This window comes from Mytilus edulis, chromosome 10, assembly GCF_963676685.1.
Source record: "Mytilus edulis chromosome 10, xbMytEdul2.2, whole genome shotgun sequence".
Taxonomy (NCBI): domain Eukaryota; kingdom Metazoa; phylum Mollusca; class Bivalvia; order Mytilida; family Mytilidae; genus Mytilus; species Mytilus edulis.
This window is the reverse complement of record NC_092353.1, coordinates 24372727-24397313: the sequence shown is the minus strand read 5'-3', so window position 1 is coordinate 24397313 and position 24587 is coordinate 24372727. Positions and strand designations below refer to the sequence as shown.

Sequence of the window (24587 nt, the reverse complement as noted above, 5' to 3'; positions counted from 1 at the left end):
ATCCAGACATCAGTTACATGCACATGTTGCCAGTATGTCAAAACTTTTAGGAATATTTGATTATGGGCCTAACCTTGTGAATAATCTTTTTTTTTTAATTTTTGAAAAATTGACACTAAAATTAAAAGGATCATTGCATAAGGAACATGTTTACTAAGTTGTAAGTTGATAGGACTTCAACTTCGTCAAAAACTACCTTGACCAAAAACTGTAACCAAAAACTTTAACCTGAAGTGGGACAGACGGACGGACGAACGAACGGACGCACAGACCAGAAAACATAATGCCCATAAATCGGGGAAAAAAAAACTTACCTGTACACAATCGGCGCAAACGAAAGACAAAATCTACGCAAGTGAAGAAGAAAAAAAATGAAATAAAATTGAGAAAGGAAATGGTGAATATGTCAAAGCGACAACCACCCGACCATAGAGCAAACAACAGCCGAAGGCAACCAATGGGTCTTCAATGTAGCGAGAATTCCCGCACCCGTAGGTGTCCTTCAGCTGGCCCCTAAAATATGCATAATAGTACAGTGATAATGGACGTCATACTAAACTCCGAATTATACACAAGAAACTAAAATTTAAAATCATACAAGACTAACAAAGGCCAGAGGCTCCTGACTTGGGACAGGCGCAAAATTGCGGCGGGGTTAAACATGTTTATGAGATCTCAACCCTCCCCCTATACCTCTAGCCAATGTAGAAAAGTAAAAGAATAACAATACGCACATTAAAATTCAGTTCAAGAGAAGTCCGAGTCTGATGTCAAAAGATGTAACAAAAGAAAATAAATAAAATGACAATAATACATAAATAACAACAGACTACTAGCAGTTAACTAACATGCCAGCTCCAGACCTCAATTAAACTGATTGAAAGATTATGTCTTCATCATATGAATATCAGGTACAATCCCTCCCGTTAGGGGTTTAGTATCATACTATCATAAAATATATGAGAAGAACATAACCCGTGTCATGCCAACAACTGTTTTTTTAGAAATAAATGTGTTTAGTTCCGATGCAAAGACCCTATCAGTGAATCAATGTTAAATCCAAAATATGCAATCTTTAATGACCTGACAACAGTATCGTAACTATATCCCCTTTTAATAAGTCTATTTAAAGGTTTTGTTAGTTTCTGAGGAGAATACTGACATTTTTGTGCTTTATAAAGAATATTTCCATAAAATTTTGGATGTGAAATACCTGAACGTATAAGATGTCTGCATGTTGAGTTATATTTACGAATTATTTCCTTATACCGGTGGTAAAATTTAGTAAATGTTTTGACCAGTTTGTGATATCGAAAACCCTGGTGTAATAATTTTTCAGTAATACATAAATTTCTCTCGCTAAAATCTAATACATTGTTACATACACGAGCGAATCGTACAAGTTGAGATATATAAACACCATAAGATGGTGACAAGGGAACGTCACCATCTAAAAATGGATAATTAACAATAGGAAATGAAAAATCATCTCTTTTATCATAAATTTTTGTATTAAGCTTCCCGTTTATGATATAGATATCAAGATCGAGGAAAGGGCAGTGGTCATTGTTATCATTAGCTTTATTTAAAGTAAGTTCTACAGGATAAATTTCTTTAGTATACATACTGAAGTCGTCATTATTTAGAGCCAATATATCATCCAAATATCTAAAAGTATTGTTAAATTTTTGTATCAAATGTTGTTTTGATGGGTCTTTGCTAATTTTAGTCATAAATTGTAACTCATAACAATACAAAAACAGGTCCGCAATAAGTGGTGCACAGTTGGTCCCCATTGGAATTCCAATAACTTGACGATATACGGAATCTCCAAAGCGAACAAAAATGTTATCAAGTAAAAATTCAAGTGCATAAATAGTATCAAAGCATGTCCAATTGACATAGTTCTTTTGTTTATTGCTACTAAAAAATGATCTAAAAGAGTTTGAACATATGTACTCGCATTCCGACTTTTTAAATGCCCAGTTAATTAGGGATGTGAATTTTTTCTTAATAAGAATATGAGGCAAAGTGGTATATAGGGTAGAAAAATCAAAACTTTGAACAGATTCAAAATCACCAATATATGCATGCAATTTATCAAGTACTTCCAACGAGTTTTTGACACTCCAAAAGTAATTAATTCCACTATTTTCAAAGGCCTTATTTGAACAATTTATTATCAGGTTTTTTATTGTACCAAGTGTACTAGTAAGTAAAACAGACAATTTAGTAGTTGAATGCAGATCGACGCAAATATAAGACAAAATCTACGCATGTGAAAGAATAAAAAAAAGGAAATGCAGAACGGCGCAAATGCGATCAAAATTTATATTTTATTATTTTTATTAGAACGAAGGTTAAATATAGTGTAGTATCTTATGTGTCCATTTGTGTTAAATCTCCACAGGATATTAAAGTAGCGCGACGCATAATAGTTCCTCTTTTCTTGGGAGACGTAGCGTACCTACGTAGCGTACACCATGTTGGAATCCGTTGGAAAACGCGAAATAGGACGTTATAATTTGACGTTTTTTCATTGCAAGAAACAACGTCATAGAGCTTTTATGTCACTACCAAGTTGCGTTAGCTGATGCGCATAAACAATAGGCTGTTTGGTCTTTAAGAAAAAAATGGTGGATTAAACCTGGTTTTAAAGCTAACTAAACGTCTCACTTGCATCACAGTCGCATCAAATTCCATTATTTTGACAACGATGTGTGACATAATAGGTAAAAATGTCACAAATAGGGCTACAGCAGTCAACATTGTGTTATAATCTTTAATAACTATTAAAAACAAACAATTATGTAATAAAGATGCACAAAATGGCATTTAGACCATGCATAATCCCCTTCCCTTTCATGAATGTGACCTACCGAATTAGACTATCTACCGGATTTGTTATCACATAAGCAACACGACGGGTGCCGCATGTGGAGCAGGATCTGCTTACCCTTCCGGAGCACCTGAGATCACCCCTAGTTTTTTGGTGGGGTTCGTGTTGTTTATTCTTTAGTTTTCTATGTTGTGTCGTGTGTGCTGTTGTTTGTTTGTCTTTTTCATTTTTAGCCATGGCGTTGTCAGTTTGTTTTAGATTTATGAGTTTGACTGTCCCTTTGGTATCTTTCGTCCCTCTTTTAGCAATATTTAAAGACGAGAATACACAAATTTACCACAGTACAATAACACAATGACTGGATGTAAAAGTACAGAGCCACGTCATATATGTATCAGTGAAACATAAATGTGTAAAAGTGTTATAAGCCTTGAGAATTTTGATAGAAAGAACTTTCTTCGAAGATGAATATGTGTTGTCCTTTTAACCATCATTGTGCCATGGGCCACTTTTGGGCCATTTTTTTCGTACTACGTTCAGTGCCAAGGGGCCACTTTTGGGCCATTGTTTTTTTTTACTCTGATGCTGTAAAATGTACTGTGACGTAACGTCATTGTTCTGGCTCCTTTAAAATACACAAAGCGCGCCAAATTGTTTAATTTTTTAAAAATTATGATAGTGCGTGTAAATCATAATTTATTACTAAATACGCATTTGATGACTAGTGTTTCCCTAAAATAGTATATTTTTATAATAAATCCATTAATTGAAGATTAAGGGATTTCTTTACAAGTTGTTACAGTATAGACATGATTTTTTGACAGCTACCTTTGAATTTTTCGGGTCACATCTATCTCTGAATTGGTAGGTTACACTCCCATGCATATTGACGATGATATGTGAATATATACCTGATTTTGTACTAGCGGAAAAGCAAATACCAATTTTCAAGTTCTGGTTTAACCAGGCCAGATCACTTTTATTTGTATTGTGCCTTTAAACATATTTCTGACATCAGACTCGGACTTCTCTTGAACTGAATTTTAATGTGCGTATTGTTATACGTTTACTTTTCTACATTGGTTAGAGGTATAGGGGGAGGGTTGAGATCTCACAAACATGTTTAACCCCGCCGCATTTTTGCGCCTGTCCCAAGTCAGGAGCCTCTGGCCTTTGTTAGTCTTGTATTATTTTAATTTTAGTTTCTTGTGTACAATTTGGAAATTAGTATGGCGTTCATTATCACTGGACTAGTATATATTTGTTTAGGAGCCAGCTGAAGGACGCCTCCGGGTGCGGGAATTTCTCGCTACATTGAAGACCCGTTGGTGACCTTCTGCTGTTGTTTTTTATTTGGTCGGGTTGTTGTCTCTTTGACACATTCCCCATTTCCATTCTCAATTTTACTTTTTAAAACTTAAAAACTTATCTTATATCAGAATACACGCAACAGCGGGAACATGTATAGCAGTACCTGCTTCCCTTTCTGTGTGTTCTCAGTTCAAGTAAAGATATTGTTACTCAATCTTCAGTTCTATACACATCTTGTAGACTCATAGTTTGACTTTTTATAGCCTGTTTTAAACAATTTTTTGTAATGACGTTACCAGTCAATCTGTGGTATTTTCTGTCATCCTGTAAATTGTTTATTTAGTTATTGACATTAAATAGACAAAACAAAACAAAAACGTTGGCAATATAATAATATTTAAGAGAAAATATGACATGATTGATTTATTCTTCAATACACACATGATTATTCATACAATCTTTGTGTAAGCCTTTGTAACAGTTTCTACACACCGTTTTTGTTCGATGACGACCGCCAAATCCGTCTCTATCCGAACACACGGAGCAATCCTTATACTTGCCAATTTTCCGCAAGCGTGTTGTCTTTGGTCTGCCTGGATTAGCTTGTGCATTCATTTCACGAGATAGCAGATAATCGCATGAAAGATCTTCTATAATTGATTGTATAAACTGTAGTCTACTCTTGACTGGTCGATCAGACGTGTTTTTGCAATACAAGATATATGCATTAATTACAATGCGCTGCAAGAAATTAAATGCAACCTTCTTCCATACCTTAAAAGTTTTCCTATTGTCATTATAATGCGTTACCATCATGTCTGCCAGATCGACCCCGCCCATGTTTTTATTATAGAATTCAAGTATTTTTGGTTTATTGTCATTATTTTGGGTAGCCTTTTCGTACGACGATAAAATACGGACGGATTTCCTTCTAGCCCTTTCACGATAGACACACATGAGAATAGGTCCCTGTCTTGCGTATTTAAATACGCGTTCCGTTAATATGGCATGTTTGATCATGTTTGGCATGTTTCTGTTCTGTCGAATTGTTCCGGTAAAATAAGTATCTAGTTGAAAAAGCTGTTTAGCTAGCGCGATGTAAGTGAAAAAGCTGTCGCACACGACATGATATTTTTTACGAAGTAACCCAGCTCTTTCTAACAAGTTATTTACAACGTAGGAACCCTGGGTTAGTCCTGGTGGTGTTGGGTCATATGTCTTTCCTCTATAAATTATGGCGTGGATGATGTATCCTGTTACTGCCTCAACCAGCATCCAAACTTTTACCCCGAACTTTGAGCTTTTTGATGGTATGTATTGAAGCATGCATGTTCTGCCCCGTGTCCCTATCAAACTTTCATCAATACTTAAATTTTGTTCCGGTTTGTAATGAAATTGCGACTGTCTATTAAATAAATCAATAAGGCACTGAAATTTTGCTGTTGGACTGTAATTTGGGTCGTTTCTGCCGGGTATGTTATTGTTGTTAGTTAGATGAAAAAATTTGAAAACAAGTTGAAATCTGTTTCGACTAAACATTTTCCTAAACCATGATGTGTCTTGACTAGGCAATTTACAATTCCAATATTCAGCAATAGTCGCTTTTCTAACCAAACCCATATTAAGAATGACGGCAAAGAATCCTTTTATTTCAGTTAATGTAGTTTCTCCAACTTTAGGCCAATCATGTAGCCTTGAGAAGCGTCTAATCCTTTCTCGACTGGCTATGAAATCTCTAGCGTACCTACAAGAATATCGAAAATGTTATTCCCTTTAAAAAACGAATTTTCAAAGGTATAGAAAAGAAATAAGTCTGAGATTCGATAATTATATTTTTTGGGGGCTTTTGATATATCTTGCTTTGCATCATGAGCTCTTGCTCAGCGTTGAAAACCTTACGATTATCAGTATTGTTCCTTGTATCAGTCACATTTGTTCTCTAGTAGAAAGTTTTTGGGCAATTAAACCACATCTTTTAATTCTTATTTAATTTTTTTTTTATGAAGAGTTACAATTTAACATCGTTATATAAGAGTTGTATCAAATTTCAGTTTCTGACAGTCGTGTATATAAGATTGATACATTGTTATAAATGCCAAATCAACACTTTCCAAGCTGTTTCTGCTCTTTGGAAGGGTTGCTGTCTCTTTGATATATTCCCAATTCCCGATCCAAATTTAAGTACTATTTATGTATAATGTGCTAACTAACAAGAATAGAGATACCGTAAATTGGCATTGTTATTTTGTTTACTCCATATGTAATTTTGTCTAAAATTCATTTGATATATTTATAAATATCGTTACGACTATAGCTTTTAAATAAATACCTATTAGTTTCCTGGACAATTTGCTGTAAGAAGTTTAATGTCATCAGTAGGTAGAAATAGGCTATAGGTTTCGAATTTCGGTTTGGCATATTCTGTGGTCCAACAGTTTCCTGAAAGTCTGGCTGGCGACGCTCTTCTTCGGGTGGAAATATCCGAAACCAGGGTTGAAGCACCTGCTCGTCATTTCTATCATTTTCTTCTTCTCCTTCTTCACCTTCTTCACCTTCGTCACTATCATATTCAGTTTCTAGGTCACTTTGGTCAGATTCGGAAAAAGATTCATCTGAATCGTCCATGTTTTCGCTGAAGATTTTTTTATGATGACGTCATTGATTTCAATGACGTTGACGTTCCAACACCATAATTCCCGCAAAATTAAGACAAAACTTGTTAGTTTTGATAAAAAAAAAAACAATATTGCACTTACAGTAAGTGCTTTTAGTATGTATCATACAAGTAAAGGAGATACAATTTTCTTTTATTACAAGATTTTACGGACATTCATGCTGAAGCGCTATAATTGGCATTAAAAAGTTATCGTAAAATAACGGAACTCTAGTTTTCGCTGTTAATTATTTGTCCAATTTCTACATCAACTATCATGTAGGTGTATATGATCGGATTATAATAATTTACATTCTCTGTCAGTTGTTTATAATGCCTTTTCAATTGTGATTAAAAAAATCAGTAATTGCATTTCAGCAATGTATGGAAAAGCTGTCGGTCAATTCATATGTTTTTTTTTTTTTTTTTGATACGGGAAGACAATACAATTCATTATAAAGGTTTAAATATAATTGTCTTAGGTCAAACTCAAAAAAACCAAGTCTATGTATGATCAGGTATGCGTCTTTTATTAGAAAAAAAAACAACAGCTACTTAGGCTAAACAAATCCATATACACAAGTTTTAAATAAGAAGAAATAATGTATTTATGCATATAACATGTATAAAATACAATACAAATTATGCTTATTTATATAAAAAAAAATCAATTTTCCAGTAAATTTTCATTTTACCCGCGGTTTTTACCTAACACTTTCTTGCAGTAAGCCTACACTATGACGTTAGGGTACAGTAACGTCATAATGCACAACCAGTCTGGATGGAAAAACAAGCCTTGGCACTGAACGTATATTTCTAAGATTTCGCTATGGCACCGAAAGGGTTAAATTATGTTGATATCGTGTCAACAAATTGCATGCACTTCGAATAAGTAGACATAATTATTTATCATTGCTAGGATATTACATTTTTTATTTTAAAAAGCTACGTGACGTTTTATACAAAAATATGCATGAAAAATTAATTTATAAATGTTTGCTATGGTTATGTCTTTTCTGTTTTAATCTGAACGTAAAGACAGGTGTAAAACCAGTATTTATTGAAATTGGATTAGTTTTTTTTTATTTTGTACTTTTACAATTGAAAATTTTCAAATATTTTTTTAACTGAATATTTCGATTTTTATTCACTATTTAATTTCTAGGAGGTGAAGCATTTCTAATTACTTTTTAAGTATAAAAAAGAAGATGTGGTATGATTGCCAATGAGACAACTATCCACAAAAGACCAAAAATGACATAGACGTTAACAACTATAGGTCACCGTACGGCCTTCAACAATAAGCAAAGCCCATACCGCATAGTCAGCTATAAAAGGCCCTGATAAGACAATGTAAAACAATTCAAACGAGAAAACTAACGGCCTTATTTATGTAAAAAAACAAATGAACGAAAAACAAATATGTTACACATAAACAAACGACAACCACTGAATTACAGGCTCCTGACTTGGGACAGGCACATACATAAATAATGTGGCGGGGTTAAACATGTTAGCGGGATCCCAACCCTCTCCCTAACCTGGGACAGTGGTATAACTGTACAACATAAGGACGAACTATAAAAATCAGTTGAAAAAGGATTAACTCATCAGAATCACCAAAATACAAGTGGACGTGACCCGGTACTTATACATCCCGACACAAAAAGACACAATGAATAGATCTGAGAGTACTCGCAGTTATCTGAAAGCTAGTTAAAAGCCACTAACAACTAATAAAAAATCATGCAACTAAGACTAAAGGTTTAAGGTTTTGGTATTAAATATATTTTTCTTTTATCTGATTTCAAGGACAGTTGATAATCAAAATCATCTTTTTTTGATATAAGACAACTATCAGTCAAATGTCTATTTAAATATATATTTAACTGATATCAGAATGATTATGAATTCATATGTAGTGCTATCTTAGATTATAATAAATCTCGAAGACCATCATGAGAAAAACCTTGGCATTGTTTCTTGCAATAGGGACAGGTAGGAATTTAGTTTAACCCAATTGACATACTCAATATACAATATTTACTATTTACCAGGTGTTTTATAGTGCATTTGTTATGTTGATGTGTAGTTTGTATAGATATAATAGTTTTGTTGTTTACAAGAAGGATAACGACACATCATAATCCTAAATTGTGTTTGTTCAAGAAACTTGTTCGTCAGATGGAAAGTTAAGATTCTAGAAAATTATTCTTTCCGAATGAATTTTCCTCGGGGTTCGATATTTTTGTGATTTTACTTTTTTCTTTATACTGAACAGGTTTATAACATGCATCTTAATCATCAATGACGGGTCAAATTAAGTTGACATACAATTAAAAGTATCTGTCAATGAGACAAAGTTATTTTCAAAAAAAATTATGTTATTAAGTGGTATTTCGGAAAAAGATACTTCGTATATGTAAACACTATTGATGCTGTTAGTTTTGCATAATATCGTATTTGTTTCTTTTGAGTTAAATAGTCGTTTGTGACTTTACTCTCGTACAGCAATTGTAAAATTAAATAGACAAACCACGTGATACAGTCATGTGTCTGAAGCGCTTTTCTGGATTTACATTCGTCAGAAACGATCAACGTTTCCTTCTTTCCAAGTAAGCTTTTCGTTTTGTTCTTTTGAGCTTCACCATCTCTTCAATGTTGTTATAAGATTCGGTTTCTATTTTGTCCTCATTGCTATAACTTGTGCTCAATCCTTTTGCTACTTTTGGACAAACAAATTAAAACTGAACACTAATGAATCATGTATTGTCAAAATGCGTCCCAAGAGAAGTATAGTTAGTAATGTTAACGTTATTATTCATAAAACCAGTATAACAATTGCGTGTGTCTGTTTCTTTATATTTAGCTTTACTTCCACCCGAAGTACATGGACATTGTAATGATGTTGACAAAACAGCCTGTGGCATGTTACTTGCTGCTGACACCAACATGTGCCAAAATCCCTGTCTGGCACAAATCTGTAAAGAAACGTGTCGTGCCTGCTGTAAGTATGTTTGATTTGCAAAATTGTATTCCTGACTGTGATGCACGATAGAAAACAATTGCGAATTTCTGAAACATTTTACGCATGGGTTTTATTTTACCTTGCAATGATCTGTTTGTATGAAATATTTAGAAAAGGTTTATATCAAAAGATGCTATTATAGAATTGCTTTTCAATATTGACACTAATCAAAATTACAGATTTGTTTTAAGTAACTTCTGTATTGATTTTATAATGTTATCTGAATCTTTCCTCCTCTTCATAGTAATCACAATTCAAGTTGGTTTACTGTTTACAAATTCATTTCTGGATACTTTCTCTAAAATGTAAGGCGATAAAGTGTTATTTCAAATTGACACTTGTGAGGTTACTCATTTTTTTGTTCTCTAAAATTCATGCGTTAATTTTTCAGTCACTATATCGAAATCACTACATTTGTATTGGCTTGATTGTCCGAGTAAAAGTAGAATGTAGAATATACAGATTAGATCTAACTTTGGTTTGCTGCTCATAAATGTTAAACTTTCATTTGTTTATGGAACACTGAAAATGCATACAATTTCAATAAAAAGAAAAACTGCCTATTAAAAAACCAGGAAGATTTTCTTTAATAAATGACAATTTTAGGGACGACAACAAAAGTTCAATGTAGGATAAAAAAAAAACATAATTCACATAGTTTTTCACTGACTCCCTTTCCCCCTCCTTAACTGAATTGGGTAAAAAACGATTGACTAATAAGGATACATGTAGAATCGATGCCAATTAAACAGAACTTGCAGCAATTTTGACCCCAACCCCCAAACTATTTGAATTAAGTTTTTTTGTTAATCCTACATTGAACTTTTGATGTCGTCCCTTACTGTCAAAAGAAACCAACTGGTATAGGAACTCCCTGATTTAACGCAAAATTAAAAATATATTATAGCATACTTTTAATATTGATGATTTTAAAGAGATATATATATATAATAGTATACATTGAGTTTTGGAACAATTATATGGTCTTGCGACTGAATTATACTGTTCTTAGTTTTAATGTGTAAGAAAACTTTTCAATCGGTTTTATATAATTTCAGCATTAGATTGTTTCTTTTGTGACAGTGTGTTGCACCAAAAGGAGTGCTATGCAACAGTTGAATGTAAACTACAATCAGAGGTATGGGTGTTTGTTTTTTTTTATCTTATGTTGGATGTTGTGCCCACGACTGCTGGTGAACCGTTTGACTTGTAGACGATATGTCCCTGAACAACAGTCACTCTGATATAGAAGAATAAACTTGAATTGATAAGTCATTCAGTTGATTTCATTGGGTTTATATATAAGATAATATATTATTACTATTGACAACATTAATGGTGAACCCTATGACACCGTTTTTTGGGCTGTATTCTAATGAAGTATGTCGCCTAAATATATAAATATACCTGATAAGAAATATTAGTGAAATTATTATGAAAACAACAAGAGTTAGGAAGCAAAATTTATACTATGAAACGAAAACAAAACATTTTGTTATCGTCAACGGAAATCACCAAGATGACTGATATTCTATTTTAAATTAAAAACATATTTGTAACATTTTGCGGATGAGTTTTATATAATTATATACTTTTTGAATTTTTATGAGGAAGACCTCATGCATGGTCTTTCAAAAAGAAATACCCATATTAATACACTTAAACTTCACAATCAAATATATATATATGCTATCCTTTCATTGAATAGTTGGATCCGATATTCAATGCTAACATATCTGTCAGGAAATCCTTGGTGCATGAAAAACCATATTGAACCAAGGCAATTTACTGCTTAAGTTGGGGTCGTTTGTTACGGATAGATATGTAACTCTTAATTATATTATGATCAAAAATCGGTGTTACTGATTATGATGTGAACATCAGTCTTAATGATGACCACGAACATTTTCCCTTTAATTGATCAGTTTTGTGCTCTTTCTGTACACAACGTATATGACTAATACCTTGGTGTTTACCTGTTATAAGCAGTTCCAACATAGAGTTTATATATATTGCATATGTGATTTATTTCGCCCTGTTGTTTTAATATCATAAAAACCAATCAATTGAAATGACAAACCTTGTTCTTTGGTCTTTGATGATGTGAAGTTCCAATACGATTCACGGATCTCCTTATTTACGTAATAAAAATATATTTCAAACGAGCAAACAAACATACCCACACTTCTTAAAGGACAGAAACTTAAATTGTATTAACTTTTGGTGAAAAAAATGTTATATTCATTTTGGTGAAAATACCATTATGACTTTGTATTGCTCCTGTGACACCTAACTGACGAATATTCAGATCCTTACACAAAACACGTATAACTGATGTTTGCACTTATTGTATTTTTAGCTTTGCATTGCCACCAAAAGGTTATCAATTGATCAGCAATATCTGTTTTCTTCTGGCTGTGCAAGTAAAGAGGTAAGACAGATACTAACATTCAGTAATGTATTCGGGAGTGATGTTAGTTATTAAGAGTTACGTTTGAAAACAATGTTCCATTCTTAGTATTTAAAAGCTTTGCATGTTAATTATACAGAAAAGTCTTTAAAAGTCGAGTCTTCATAGACGACCTTGTAGTGTGTTTTTTCATATTGTTATGAACGATGTGTTAACATTAACCTTAATCTGTTAAAGTGTTGTTAGTGTGGGGTATTGAATATGAGGCCGATTGTTAACCCAATTTAACTCAAGAAAACACCATTAATAATAAAAAAAAAACATGGTGTCCTTGTACTGATATTGTTTCTGAATCATACTTTTTTGTTTTTGCTAGATTCAGGTCGATGTGGAAATTGGATATAGACTCTAATGATGAAGACCAGAAATATTAATATCTTTTTTAGTTTTGTGAAATTTGGTTGCTTGTTCCTAGATTGTATATCCTATTTCACTTCATTTGAAAAAAATCAATTAGGCTCGGGTCTTTTTATAATTTTACAATCGAAGGACAAAACAGAAAAGAAAAAAAAACAGAATTCGCGGTAGACAGTTTGTTATTTCATTCAAGTAAATATCTTAGTTTTAATATTTATCATAAAACTATGTAAATCATTTTTGAATTACAGATTTGCAACACGTTGTTCAGTGACAACAGTAGTATCTCACTGAATCATGGTCATACAGTTACAGTATTTAATGGTGTGTGTTGTGGTACAGACCAGTGCAATAAAGACCCAGATGCTAATAAACCAGTTTCTGATGTAGTGGGTGAGTATTTTGTTTTGTTTATGTATAAATAAGGCAACAGTAGTATACTGCTGTTCGCTGTTCGAAATTCATAAATCGATTGAGAAAAAAACAAATGTAGGTTACCAACTAAAACAGAAAAATATAAGAGAAGAACTACGACACAACAGAAACACAACACTAAAATGTATCACACACAGGAACGAACTATAATATAACAATGGTCAATAATAATTGCATTACATTATGCAAAGCTTATTTTTGTCTTCAGTACACATTATCAGAAAAGTAAATTATTCACAACTATATTTAAATTTAAGCAGGTAGCCACTATTAACTATTAAAATTTTTATAAATATTTACTATTAGGTAAATTAAACTATGGCATTGATCAAATAATTTATCATATACTTAGACTAAATAACATATGATTTTTACCGTATGATAGTAGCATTAAATTAACGTATATTCCATATTTTTCGAATTGGTGCTTAGCGGGCTGATATGAAAAGTTTATCACATGCTTCGATTGTTATCACATGCCTTTCCGTAACGTTATTGCATGGCATTCCGGTGATACTCGGCAAATTCCGGAAAATACACATCAATGCTACGTTTTCAGTGAAAAACATTACGAAGTAGTGTACTAAACAATTATTTGGATACTGGAAAGTATATTGTGTACAATAATAAAAAAAAATAAAAATAAAAAAATTATCAAATAAATGCATTTTTTTAAAGTTTCAAACATAATTTAGAAAGTTTCCTTAAAAAAAAATTGACTTTTTCAAACAATGTTCATTAAGTTTATATTGTTGAATTATTTTTTTGTCGATTCGTCCATATTAAAATGTGTTTTTCTCTGTTGAGGCATATGATAGAAAGATTTTATTTCAAATGCATCAAATTTGGGGTCCGACGTCCGTGAACTTTTCACTCTTTGAACTTCTTTTCGGGAACCACGTAAAAGGATCAATATATGAATCTGTTATTTTTCTCTACTGTTGAAGCATATGATAAAAAGATCATAACATGTCATTTTTCATATCGCATGTATTATCAGCCCTCGGTCAATATCAGCCCTCGAGCCATGCGGCTCTTGAGCTGATTTTGAACCTAGGGCTGATAATACATGCGATATGAACAATTCCATGTAATAATCTGATAATATAAGTTACAGTCAATTACTCCGATAAACTGCGACTACAAAGGTAAGTCTTAGGTTAACACGCTCATAGATAATAGATATCATAGACAGAGATATCTTCAAAAGAGGCACTATATCATAATCAAAAAATCAAACAGTAGTATATCGCTGTTCGGAAGTTATAAATTGATTGAGAGAAAACAAAGCCGGGTAACAAGTAAAACTGAGAGAAACACGTCAACAATAAGATGAAAACAAAGGAATTACAGAAATACAGAAGTGCAACAAAAACAAATGCAATCATACATAGAAACGAATTATTTGATAACAACAGTCCACTTCCTAAGTATGTTGGTGGTTTCAATCCTGGTATCTATGATGAGTTTATTAATATATAAAAAAAATACATTATTCATCAACTGCATTATTTAGAAAAAGCAATAATTGCAATTATGTACCTTCAGTGCAGACACAGTAACATTAAATCTTACTGAAAATGAAAGTAACAATGTCAAAATTTATTATTCTAGATCGTTCTGTAGATGATCAAATCAACGACAAGATTGTTGTTCGAAAAGCCGATAATCTGTTAGAAGGCTATTGCTCTGATTTCGATGTAAATTCAGTGGCTTGTTCAAGACTGTATAATGCTGATCCTGCAATTTGCCAGAAAGATTGCATCGGAAGAGAGCTTTGTCCCGAAACTTGTGGAACATGTGGTGAGTTCTACGGACAAAAGATGACCGACTGATATTCATCTATTTATGAGAAACGTAACATGTGTGTTGTGACTTTGAAGTAGCTGTCTGTGTATACACTTACGGATTAAAAGGAATAAAACAGAAGAGATAAATATATATATGCATCATGTCAGATTTTGTTTTATCTATTTAAAATGCACAATTAATTCAAGTCAGAAAAATTACATTACAAGAACTATGTTAACTGCACAATCAAGGTAGGAAATTCGAATATATTTTTGTGATTTAAATTTACATAACGCTAACCATTGTCTCTTTATTTTCCAACTGCTTTTTTTACAAATACATGAAAAACACGTAGTCAGTAAACAAATAGCTATCAATAGAACAGTTAGATTGTTTGAGTTGTTAATATTTGAAAAATTGAATAATGAATGGAATATATACTATAATATAAAGGATTTGTACACAACTCTTTGCACTCAATAGTATATTGCATACCTTCGATTGGGATGATGTTGACTTTGTAAATATAAAGAATACATTTTCTGACAACTCCTCATTTGTCGTTCATTTATTTGAAGTTCGCTGCAAAACCTGTAAACACATTGCTGATCCAGCCCTGTGTAACAATATAACTCTTTGTGCGAAATCAGAGGTAAGTATTTTGTGGTAGTGAACGAAATATATTTATAAAAAGGTTAATTAGATAATAGTAGAAGAACTAAAAAATCAGGAATTTATTATTTAAATAATCAGCAGATATACATGTCATAAAAAGCCTAAACAAGCAAGAAAAACCATTTGAAATAGGTTTATCATATAAAAAGTAAATATACTGTGAATGATTAGACACTTCACACTTATACATGTTATATAAGAGAGTGCAAAATTAACCAAATTGTCATATACGTTGGCATGTGACAGAATATAAGTTCCCCCTATAATATGTGTTCCAAAGAACTCTCAACATATACCAAAAGTTCCATAGAGAACATACCTTATGTAATATTTTATCCAATGATATAAGAAAATTTCCTTCACAATAGATAAAATATTACATAAGGAAAGTTCCCATTTAAACTTTTGTTAAATCCTAAAAGCTCTCTGGAATAAATGGTATAGACAATGTTTTATATACGTGTATTATAATAAAAGTTCCAGAAATATATGTTATATGATAAAAGTTCCAGGAAAATTTGTTATATTATAAAAAGTTACAAGAATATTTGTTTTGTAATAAAATTTCTAGGAATATTTGTTATATTATAAAAAGATTCAAAGAATATTTGTTTTATAATAAAAGTTCCAGGAATAGTTATCATGGTTATTAGACAATTGAAGTTCCAGAAATATTTATTATATGGTCAAAGCTCTAGGAATATATACTACAATATCCAAATTTTTTTTTTTTTTTTTGTAATGTGTTTATTGACAAAGAACTACATATATATTTATCATATGGTCAAAGCTCTAGGAATATATTCTACAATATCCAAAATTATTAATTTTTTTTTTGTAATGTGTTAATTCCAAAGATTAGATGTGATAAAATCATATTCGTTCTTAATAACTACTTTGGTTTGTAGTTCAGTCCAAGCATTAAAAACCTCCTGCCAAAAAGGATTTCTTACTTGTGTTCTTGGACCTACCAAGAATAATTCATTTAATTCAATTTTTTCAGCACAAGTTAGTAACTTACAATAATTATTAGTTTGTTTGATTATTCTTCTTATCCAAGTTAGTTTTAATCCTTTGATGTATTGTTTTAGATTTAACATGTTAAGTCCACCCAGTTCATATATTTGAGCAATTGTTTCTCTTTTAATTTTGTCTGGTTTACCATCCCAAATAAAATCAAATAATTTTTTTATGAATTGATTTAGTAATCCATTATTAAGATTTGGTAAGTTAGAAATAGGTGATTGAGCTTTGAAATTATAAGACTTTTAATTATAGTAATTTTTCCAATTGGGGATAAGCATTTGTTAGACCAGCTTTTCATCCAAAATTATATTGCTTTGAACTTTAATTCTGTAACTGCGAATACTGTTTGATAGGTATTTTTGGGGGTTGTCTCTTTGTAATTAGTTTTGCGCTCTGTATCGAACTAGTGAATCAAGTCATTGCAAGCAGATTTTGTTCGGGGCCTATGTGGCTGAATTTTCTAAGTAGTCGAACTACTGTATATCTAGCCTGTCAACACTGAGGTTGTGAGTTCGAGTTCCGAACTTTACAAAACTATCTATGAACAAAAGTGTATCTGGTATTAAACATTGAACTGATTTTGATATAATCATTGTTAAATATTACTTTCATTTTCTACTTACATTTGATAACTCATGCATACTTTAAACTATAATTACTACATTTCAGTCCTGTTTTTCTAAAGCGAGTCTAAATGCTGCTTTTACGATATCATATGACTTGGGCTGTATGAATGATGTAGTAAGTTAATATTTATCTTATATAAATCAAATATTCCTGCAACATACATCATGTACATACACCTTTAATTTACAGGGAATCCGAAAGATACATTACAATATACGTTATATATATATATATATATATATATAAATCATATCGGGTAGAGAATCGTATAGTCATAAAAACATAAAAATATCTTGAAAGTCCTGTGAAGGATGAAAACGTTTAAAAAATGATGCTAGAATTTAGGTTCTACTTACCCCTTTTTTTCGATTTTTATGCATATAAATATCTATCAAATATTTTTTGCTGCTGGGTCTAAATTATTGGGAAAGTTTGTCTAAAATGTATGTACTGTCAGACATATTGCAGTTGTTCTCTTTGTTCTATTGGTTGTTAAAGTCATATTTTATTTCCATTGCTGGTATGTAGTCTAATTTGAAAATTCAGCAGCTGTACTTATGATATAATTAACTTAATGTCCTATTTTTCAACCTCATAAAAGCGTTTCGCGATATTGAACTAAGTTTTAATTTTTAGTATTTGTTTTAGTAAAATGGTTTGTCACAAACAAATCTGTATTTTTTGTATCTTGCATATTTGCTTTCAGATCTGTCATGTCTATTTTGGTGGAATACCCGATAGTGACATAACAAAGACACAAGTGTCATTCGGCGGAAGCGGGAAATGCTGTAAAAGTAATTTATGTAATGCTAAAGGACTTGTATTGAAAACCCCGGCAGTTGGATGATTTAGAAAAAAAAAATTATTTAAATCTGAATAATATTATCTGCTTTGCTTAATAAAATTAACGGTACCAATTTTCTTGCACCAGATGCGCATTTCGACAATACATGTCTCTTCAGTGATGCTCGTGGCCAAAATATTTGAAATCCAAAGCTTATATAAAAGATGAAAAGCTATAATCCAAAAGGTCCAAAAAGTATAGCCAAATCCGTGAAAGGAATCAGAGCTTTGCATTCCTTAATTTATAGTAATTTCTATCATTTTGTAACAGCAAATTTTTATAACACAATAAATCCGTATTTAAAGTGTATGTATATGGAATTTGCATGGCCTAAAGTGTATGTTTATGTATCCACAATTGGTTTTGTATCGGTATTTTTTAATTGATAAATAGAAGGTTATGATGCCTAACAAAATTGTCCCAAAGCAGAAACTTGGTTAAAAATTTAACACGTGCTTGTCATCTAATATGGATAGTAAGAGGATAATGTCACTTCCACGATTATGTTAATGCATCTCATAATTATATTCAAACTGCCTTAAATACATTGTATATTGTACATGAAAGTTAAACTCACATAAATCACGCCCAACATTATTAATATGTATCGCTGTTAGATATAACTATGAAAACTAACAGATATCCTATTTGTTTTGTTATCGAATTAACTTTTGATAAAAAATGAATAGGGTCTGTTAAATAAAGGCGACAGTAGTTTACCGCTGTTCAAACTCGTAAATCAAAAAAACAAAATCTGGGTAACAAACCAAAACTGAAGAAAACGCATTAAATATAAGAGGAGAACAACGACATAACAATTAAAATGTAACACACACAGAAACGGACTAAGCATTAGACAAAATCCGATGAGAATAACAAATTTAACATCAAAACCATATACATGAATTTGGGGTAGAAAAGTACCGTGACACACAAATTGAATAGTTTATGGTGAAAATTGAAGGCAACAATTCATATGGAAAATATTTACAAGTCCCCTTCACGACAAACTTCTCAACCCTATTTTATATTTGAATGATTAATGAACTAGTGGAAAGGAGTAAATTCGGTAAGGGTCATATTTGGCCCCAATTATAAAGTTCATTACTAAATGTTTATGTTGACTTAAAGACATAAGAGAAAGTTCTAGAAAACATTTTTTGTCATAGTTTTATTCTACAGTTTGCCCATTTTCATTGTTTTTTAGTGGAAAATCAAAATAAGAACTATTTGCGACGTCATGAACAAACGCTGGAACGTAAATTTACAACAAAAAGACTTATTTCCTATCTAGTCAACGTATTACCTATTATTCGTTGTTATATTGGTCATTTAATTCCAATTTAATATTTAGACTTAAAAAGGAGGCCATTAAAGGACCTTATCGAACCTACTACTTTGTTTCAAATTTGACGGAATCTATTGAAAAAGAGATGGCGTTAATTTGGTAAATGGAAATAATATGTGTTATTTTTTATTATTGTCGAACTCACATTTTGTTATTGGTATTGGAATGCGTCATTCAAATTTCAACCGGAGAATTTCGGAAAGTTACTTCTGACTAAGAATGCTGAAAGGGTAACAGAAAGACAGACTATATATACTCAAAAGGAACTTTAAAACTCAATATTCGAAAATTAACTAAACGCCATTGCAAAAAAAGAACAACTACCAAACGTTTAACAACGCTACACAAAACGCAACATAGAAAAACTATAGACTAAACAACACGAACCCCACCAATGATATAGACAAACAAAATGTTCATAGCTGTATAACAATACATATAATCAGTTCTGTTTTATATTTTTTGGAAACTAAGAAAATGTTAGTAAGTATAACTCATGCTCTAACATAACATAGATCGGATTTATTTTCTTCTCCAAGACTACTATGTATTTCTCATCAAAGATAAATTTCATTGACCATAGCGTTGCAAAAATACTTATTGTTTGTCTTTTTCGTTTATAGCCATGGCATTGTCATTTTATTTTCGACTTATGTGTTTAAAAGTTTCTCTGGTACCTTTCGAATCTCTTTAATTCTCACATCTTTAAATACAGTTTCAGGATTCTAACGTTTAATTCGATTTATTATTTTTGTTTTAATGCTGTTTTTATCTTTTTGCAATTTAACTATTCATTCATAGATTATCATGTGTTACATGTTGTTTTATTCGATAACGGATTCGTGTATAGTGATTTCTTCAAACGTATGTACTTCTCCTGGATTGCAGTTAAACATTTCAAATGATAATTTTTGCAAATATAAACCAAATCGGTGAGGCTTGTCTACTTGGTCGACAATAAATTTGTATTGAAAAGAGGATAAGTATGCTAAAGGGAGCCAGAAAATTTTGTGCTTTTTGCAAATCGTAAATTTTGAATAGGCTTCTGAATGCAAGATCGAAAAGCTATGCTCAATTCAGACAGAGTGTGCAGTGTTGATTCATCGGTCTTACTCTTTTGTTTGCCAACGTCCTCAAAATTTAGAACTGCTCTCTATTTCGGTAGGTTGCTTAGTTTTATTCAATGGATCGTGGAAATGTATGCACGATTTTATGCCATCGATGGACATTTTCATTTCTTCAAAGAGAAAAGTGTATCAATTTTATAGTTTATATTTGTGTTCGTTTTCTCTACAGTAATATTTAGTGACTAATTCTTAATACATTGTATATTATAAGTGAAAACAAATATCATCAGAAATTACAGACATATTGACAAATATACATTCGTTCAATATGACATGCACTGTTGTCTACGTTCTTGAATGTAATTAAATTTAATACAAAGTGATAATAAATAAAGGCAACAGTAGTATACTACTGTTCGAAAGTGATACATCGATTGACAGAAAACAAATCCGGATTACAAACTTAAACTGAGGGAAACACATCAAATATAAGAAGAAAACAGCAAAAAAACAGAAACACAAAAGTGCAATAAAAAAAACCAAACAACAATGCAACACAAACAGAAACGAACTATAAGATAACAATTTCTATTTTCCTGACTTGGTACAGGACATTTTAAGAAGAAATAGTGGGTTGAACCTGTGTGTGTGGCTAGCCAAATCCCCCGTTGTTATGGCATTGTTAAAAATGACAACATTACATGACAGGACTACAATAAAAATAAATTGAAGAACATTCAGGACAGAGAAATACAAAAATTAACAATACAAAAGAACATTACGGCATGCTACTAGTTATTAAAGGTACCAGGTTAAATTGAGAATGGAAATGGGGAATGTATCAATGAGACAACAACTCGACCAAAGAAAATAAAAACAGTCCAAGGCAACGAATGGGTCCTCAAATCAAAACTGTGTGATGGTCAGTAAAAATTGACGTTTTACTAAACTCCAAAAGATATCAATGAAATGAAATAAAACAAAACATACAAGACTAATAAAGGTCAGAGTTTCCTGCCTAGGGACAGGCGCAAAAAGCGTCGGGGTTAATTATGTTTTGTGAAATCTCAAACCTCCCATATACATGTATCTCTGGCCATTGTAAAATAAACAATCACATAGCAATAAGTCTTTTTAATATACCAATGCTACACTAGTTTACAAATGTTTGAACCTCGTAAATTGATTCAGAGGAGACAAATCAAGGTGGCCAACAGAAACCGAGGGAGTCACATAATCTTTATACGACTCTTCCATCATAAGAATTAACAAATTAAAATATGAATATTCGGGAATTGGACACGATCTGTTAACCCCTAGTTTTTGGTGGGGTTCGTGTTGTTTTTCTGTTAGTTTTCTATGTTGTGTCATGTGTAATATTGTTTGTCTGTTTGTCTTTTTCATTTGTAGCCATGGCGTTGCCACTTTATTTTCGATTTCTGAGTTTGACTGTCCCTCTGGTATCTTCGTCCCTCTTTTACAGATTAAAACGGAATTTAAAAAGACTACGAAAACTTGTCGTCAGTGAGTTGAGACATAGAAATGTCGTATCTGACAAACAATTTGTGGTGGTGATTGTAAAAATTATCTATGATGTATTATATACAAGACGGATTATACGTGCCGGTAACAGCAATTCGTGTATCAATAAAATATCATGTCAAAATGTACACACAACTGACCTTACTTTCACTTTAACAATTGATGTTTCACGAAATGAAGGTGACAGACCAACATTTTAATATCCTTCATATTTCAGACGTACTTTACCACCGGAATAGCTTAATTTTGAAGAGAATACGTATTTAAAAAAAATAATCTTAGAACAGTTCTTCAACACGTTTTGTCTGCCCAGTTTTCATTTATTTGGTCAGATAAACTGAAAATGAAACAATATTCATATTACATACAGGTATGACTGCCGTCTCACTCATGACCAATAAAATGTTTATAGATATAGGAAGATGTGGTGTGAGTGCCAATGAGACAACTCTCCATACAAATAACAATTTAAAAAGTAAACCATTATAGGTTAAAGTACGGCCTTCAACACGGCTTTATATTTGTTTCGATAATATTGATTTGTTTCCACATTTTTGTGTAAGTTCAAAATCATAATAACTACACCATGAAAAGTTTTCCGTAGTCTAGATTAATTTTACCGATTTTTTATAGTTCAGAAATTCTTCCTCTGTCATTTCATCGACCTCAAAGGGAAATTCTATCCATTTGCGGAAGTTTTTTTCATATTTATTTTCTGTTGTGTTGTAAACTTTGATATCATCTTGTGAAAGACATAACATGTCCACATCATCTTTGGCTAGAATAACTCCCCAGTCGTGGCAACATGGACCTTCCACTTTGTATTTCTTTACAAGACCATCAAAGAACCTGGCTTTCTTTTTTAAAGGTTTTTTTTTTATCCTATCCATTAATTCAATGTCAATAACAACACGATGACATTCAAGTAATGTCCGTAGAAAATTTCCTTTGCATATAAACATAAAACATTTACGACAATGCAAATCAAATTGTGCATTTTTTTTGGATATTACATTCCTTGTAATTCGTTTCATTTCTTCCTTTTTCAGAGTATCTGTTTGGAGTTTGTCAAGTTCTTTAGCAAGAGCTTGGTTGTCGTTATTGTTAACTATCATTTCTACAGATTTATTCATTATGTATTGTCGTTCGATATTAAGTGTTTCCTTGTGATATTGCTTAAAAGTGCCCATAATCAACTCTTTCCCTTCTTTCCTTCGTATCCTTCCTGCAATAAAAAAACACATGTTTCAACTATACAAAATACCATATGAGCACACACACATCGGGATTCTCTATAAATGTGAAACTGAAAACTAAAAAATGCTATATTGAATATTGATATTGTTATGTTTAAATTAAAAATATACCAGCGAGAAATTACAACGGTAAGGTCAAATGTAAAAAATGAATGTATTTTCTGTAGAATGGAAATAATCCCATAAGTGATGCGATTAAGTATTTGCAATTATATTCAATAAAGTGCACCGCATTTGCAAAAATATCAATCACACTGTGTACTGTGGAATACAGTCACTCGATGTTGGTAAGCTTCGGTAAATTGTCTGAGAGGTTTAACTTTCGCAAAGTATCATTGTGTTGTGATAGTAAGAAGAAATATCAACATCCCAATAATTCATGCAAGAATTGTCTGATTAATATGACAGTTTAAAATGGTAAAATACACATAAAGAGACACAATCCTACCAAGTTTGAATAATTTCTTGGTATCTCTCTCACAGAAGTTGTATTTACAATATATCACTATATAAAAGTAAAAGAAATCGTCCAATCCCCTTTTCCTGACTATAGTGAAAGCCTAAAACTATGATATTAACTTAGGAAATGAATGATGAAAAAGAGTGGTGTAGTCTATAGCTAAGCTAGTATCGCCTTTGTGCAAGGTTGCCCACATAAACTAAAAGTATGTTTATACATGATAGGTGTTTTGTCGTGGAGCTTGAATAGTTTTGTTTAAAAAAATATTTAGTCTACAGTGTACATGAAATTCCATCAAAAGTCCAACTATCATACGTTTTCTTTTCTAACTTCAAATATTACATGTACAGAAGCATGCACTGTTTGTGATATACTTAAAATTGCATGTTTTAGTTCTCTATTTGATTAGCAGTATTGTGTCTTCGATAGTTCATCAACAGGATAAAGTGCTTGATAAATAGTCCTTAAAGGTAAAGACAGTACTGACGCAGACAACTGAACTCCCGAGAGCCTCAGAAACTCACAGTTTAGGTTAAGGCACAATTCAATTCGTTGATCCTTATAAAATTGAAAGAAGAGAAAAACTATGAAGTGCTCTGGTACATGGAATATCCGCATTTGAAGACTATGTGCTGTTTTTATCTTCTTGACGTTAAGTACCATATGATATATATTATAATTGTAAAAAAAAAACGCTTATGATATATATTCGCAATGGAAGGATAAAATTGATTGAACTGGAGTTCCAATGGAAGGATAAAATCGATTGAAGTGGGACTGTTAACTTGTTACTTATTTTACTAATTATCTGAATCTATAAATATTTTGATCTATTTTTTGTTGTATTTTAATCCAGAA

At 31.8% G+C, this 24587-nt stretch overlaps 3 protein-coding genes across 3 annotated transcripts in view; 1 reads left to right on the top strand and 2 right to left on the bottom strand.

Moving 5' to 3' along the window:
* Positions 1 to 4525: 4525 nt before the first annotated feature.
* On the bottom strand, positions 4526 to 6901 carry LOC139492388 (piggyBac transposable element-derived protein 4-like). Its single transcript, XM_071280594.1, has 2 exons — positions 6480 to 6901; positions 4526 to 5894 (listed from the first exon to the last, which is right to left on the bottom strand). Exons 1-2 carry the CDS (start codon positions 6773 to 6775, stop codon positions 4574 to 4576), a joined length of 1617 nt encoding a protein of 538 aa, XP_071136695.1. The 5' UTR covers positions 6776 to 6901; the 3' UTR covers positions 4526 to 4573.
* A 1830-nt stretch (positions 6902 to 8731) lies between these two features.
* Positions 8732 to 18117, top strand: LOC139490704 (uncharacterized). Its single transcript, XM_071277631.1, has 9 exons — positions 8732 to 8801; positions 9673 to 9810; positions 10890 to 10969; positions 12191 to 12262; positions 12910 to 13051; positions 14708 to 14896; positions 15463 to 15536; positions 17255 to 17326; positions 17919 to 18117. Exons 1-9 carry the CDS (start codon positions 8762 to 8764, stop codon positions 18057 to 18059), a joined length of 948 nt encoding a protein of 315 aa, XP_071133732.1. The 5' UTR covers positions 8732 to 8761; the 3' UTR covers positions 18060 to 18117.
* A 4455-nt stretch (positions 18118 to 22572) lies between these two features.
* Positions 22573 to 24587, bottom strand: part of LOC139490703 (interferon-induced helicase C domain-containing protein 1-like) — a 40621-nt gene continuing 38606 nt past the window's right edge. The window contains exon 15 of the mRNA XM_071277630.1: positions 22573 to 23238. Coding sequence (XP_071133731.1) covers positions 22619 to 23238 — 620 coding nt within the window. The 3' untranslated portion in view covers positions 22573 to 22618. The remainder of the gene's footprint in view (positions 23239 to 24587) is intronic.

Coding starts and splice junctions, on each gene's coding strand:
- LOC139492388 (XM_071280594.1), bottom strand. CDS start 6,775: ATGGACGATTCAGATGAATCTTTTTCCGAATCTGACCAAAGTGACCTA. Junction 5,895..6,479: donor ATTGTCCAGGAAACTAATAG/GTATTTATTTAA, acceptor ATATTCTTGTAG/GTACGCTAGAGATTTCATAG.
- LOC139490704 (XM_071277631.1), top strand. CDS start 8,762: ATGAGAAAAACCTTGGCATTGTTTCTTGCAATAGGGACAG. Junction 15,537..17,254: donor CTCTTTGTGCGAAATCAGAG/GTAAGTATTTTG, acceptor ACTACATTTCAG/TCCTGTTTTTCTAAAGCGAG. Junction 17,327..17,918: donor TGGGCTGTATGAATGATGTA/GTAAGTTAATAT, acceptor ATTTGCTTTCAG/ATCTGTCATGTCTATTTTGG.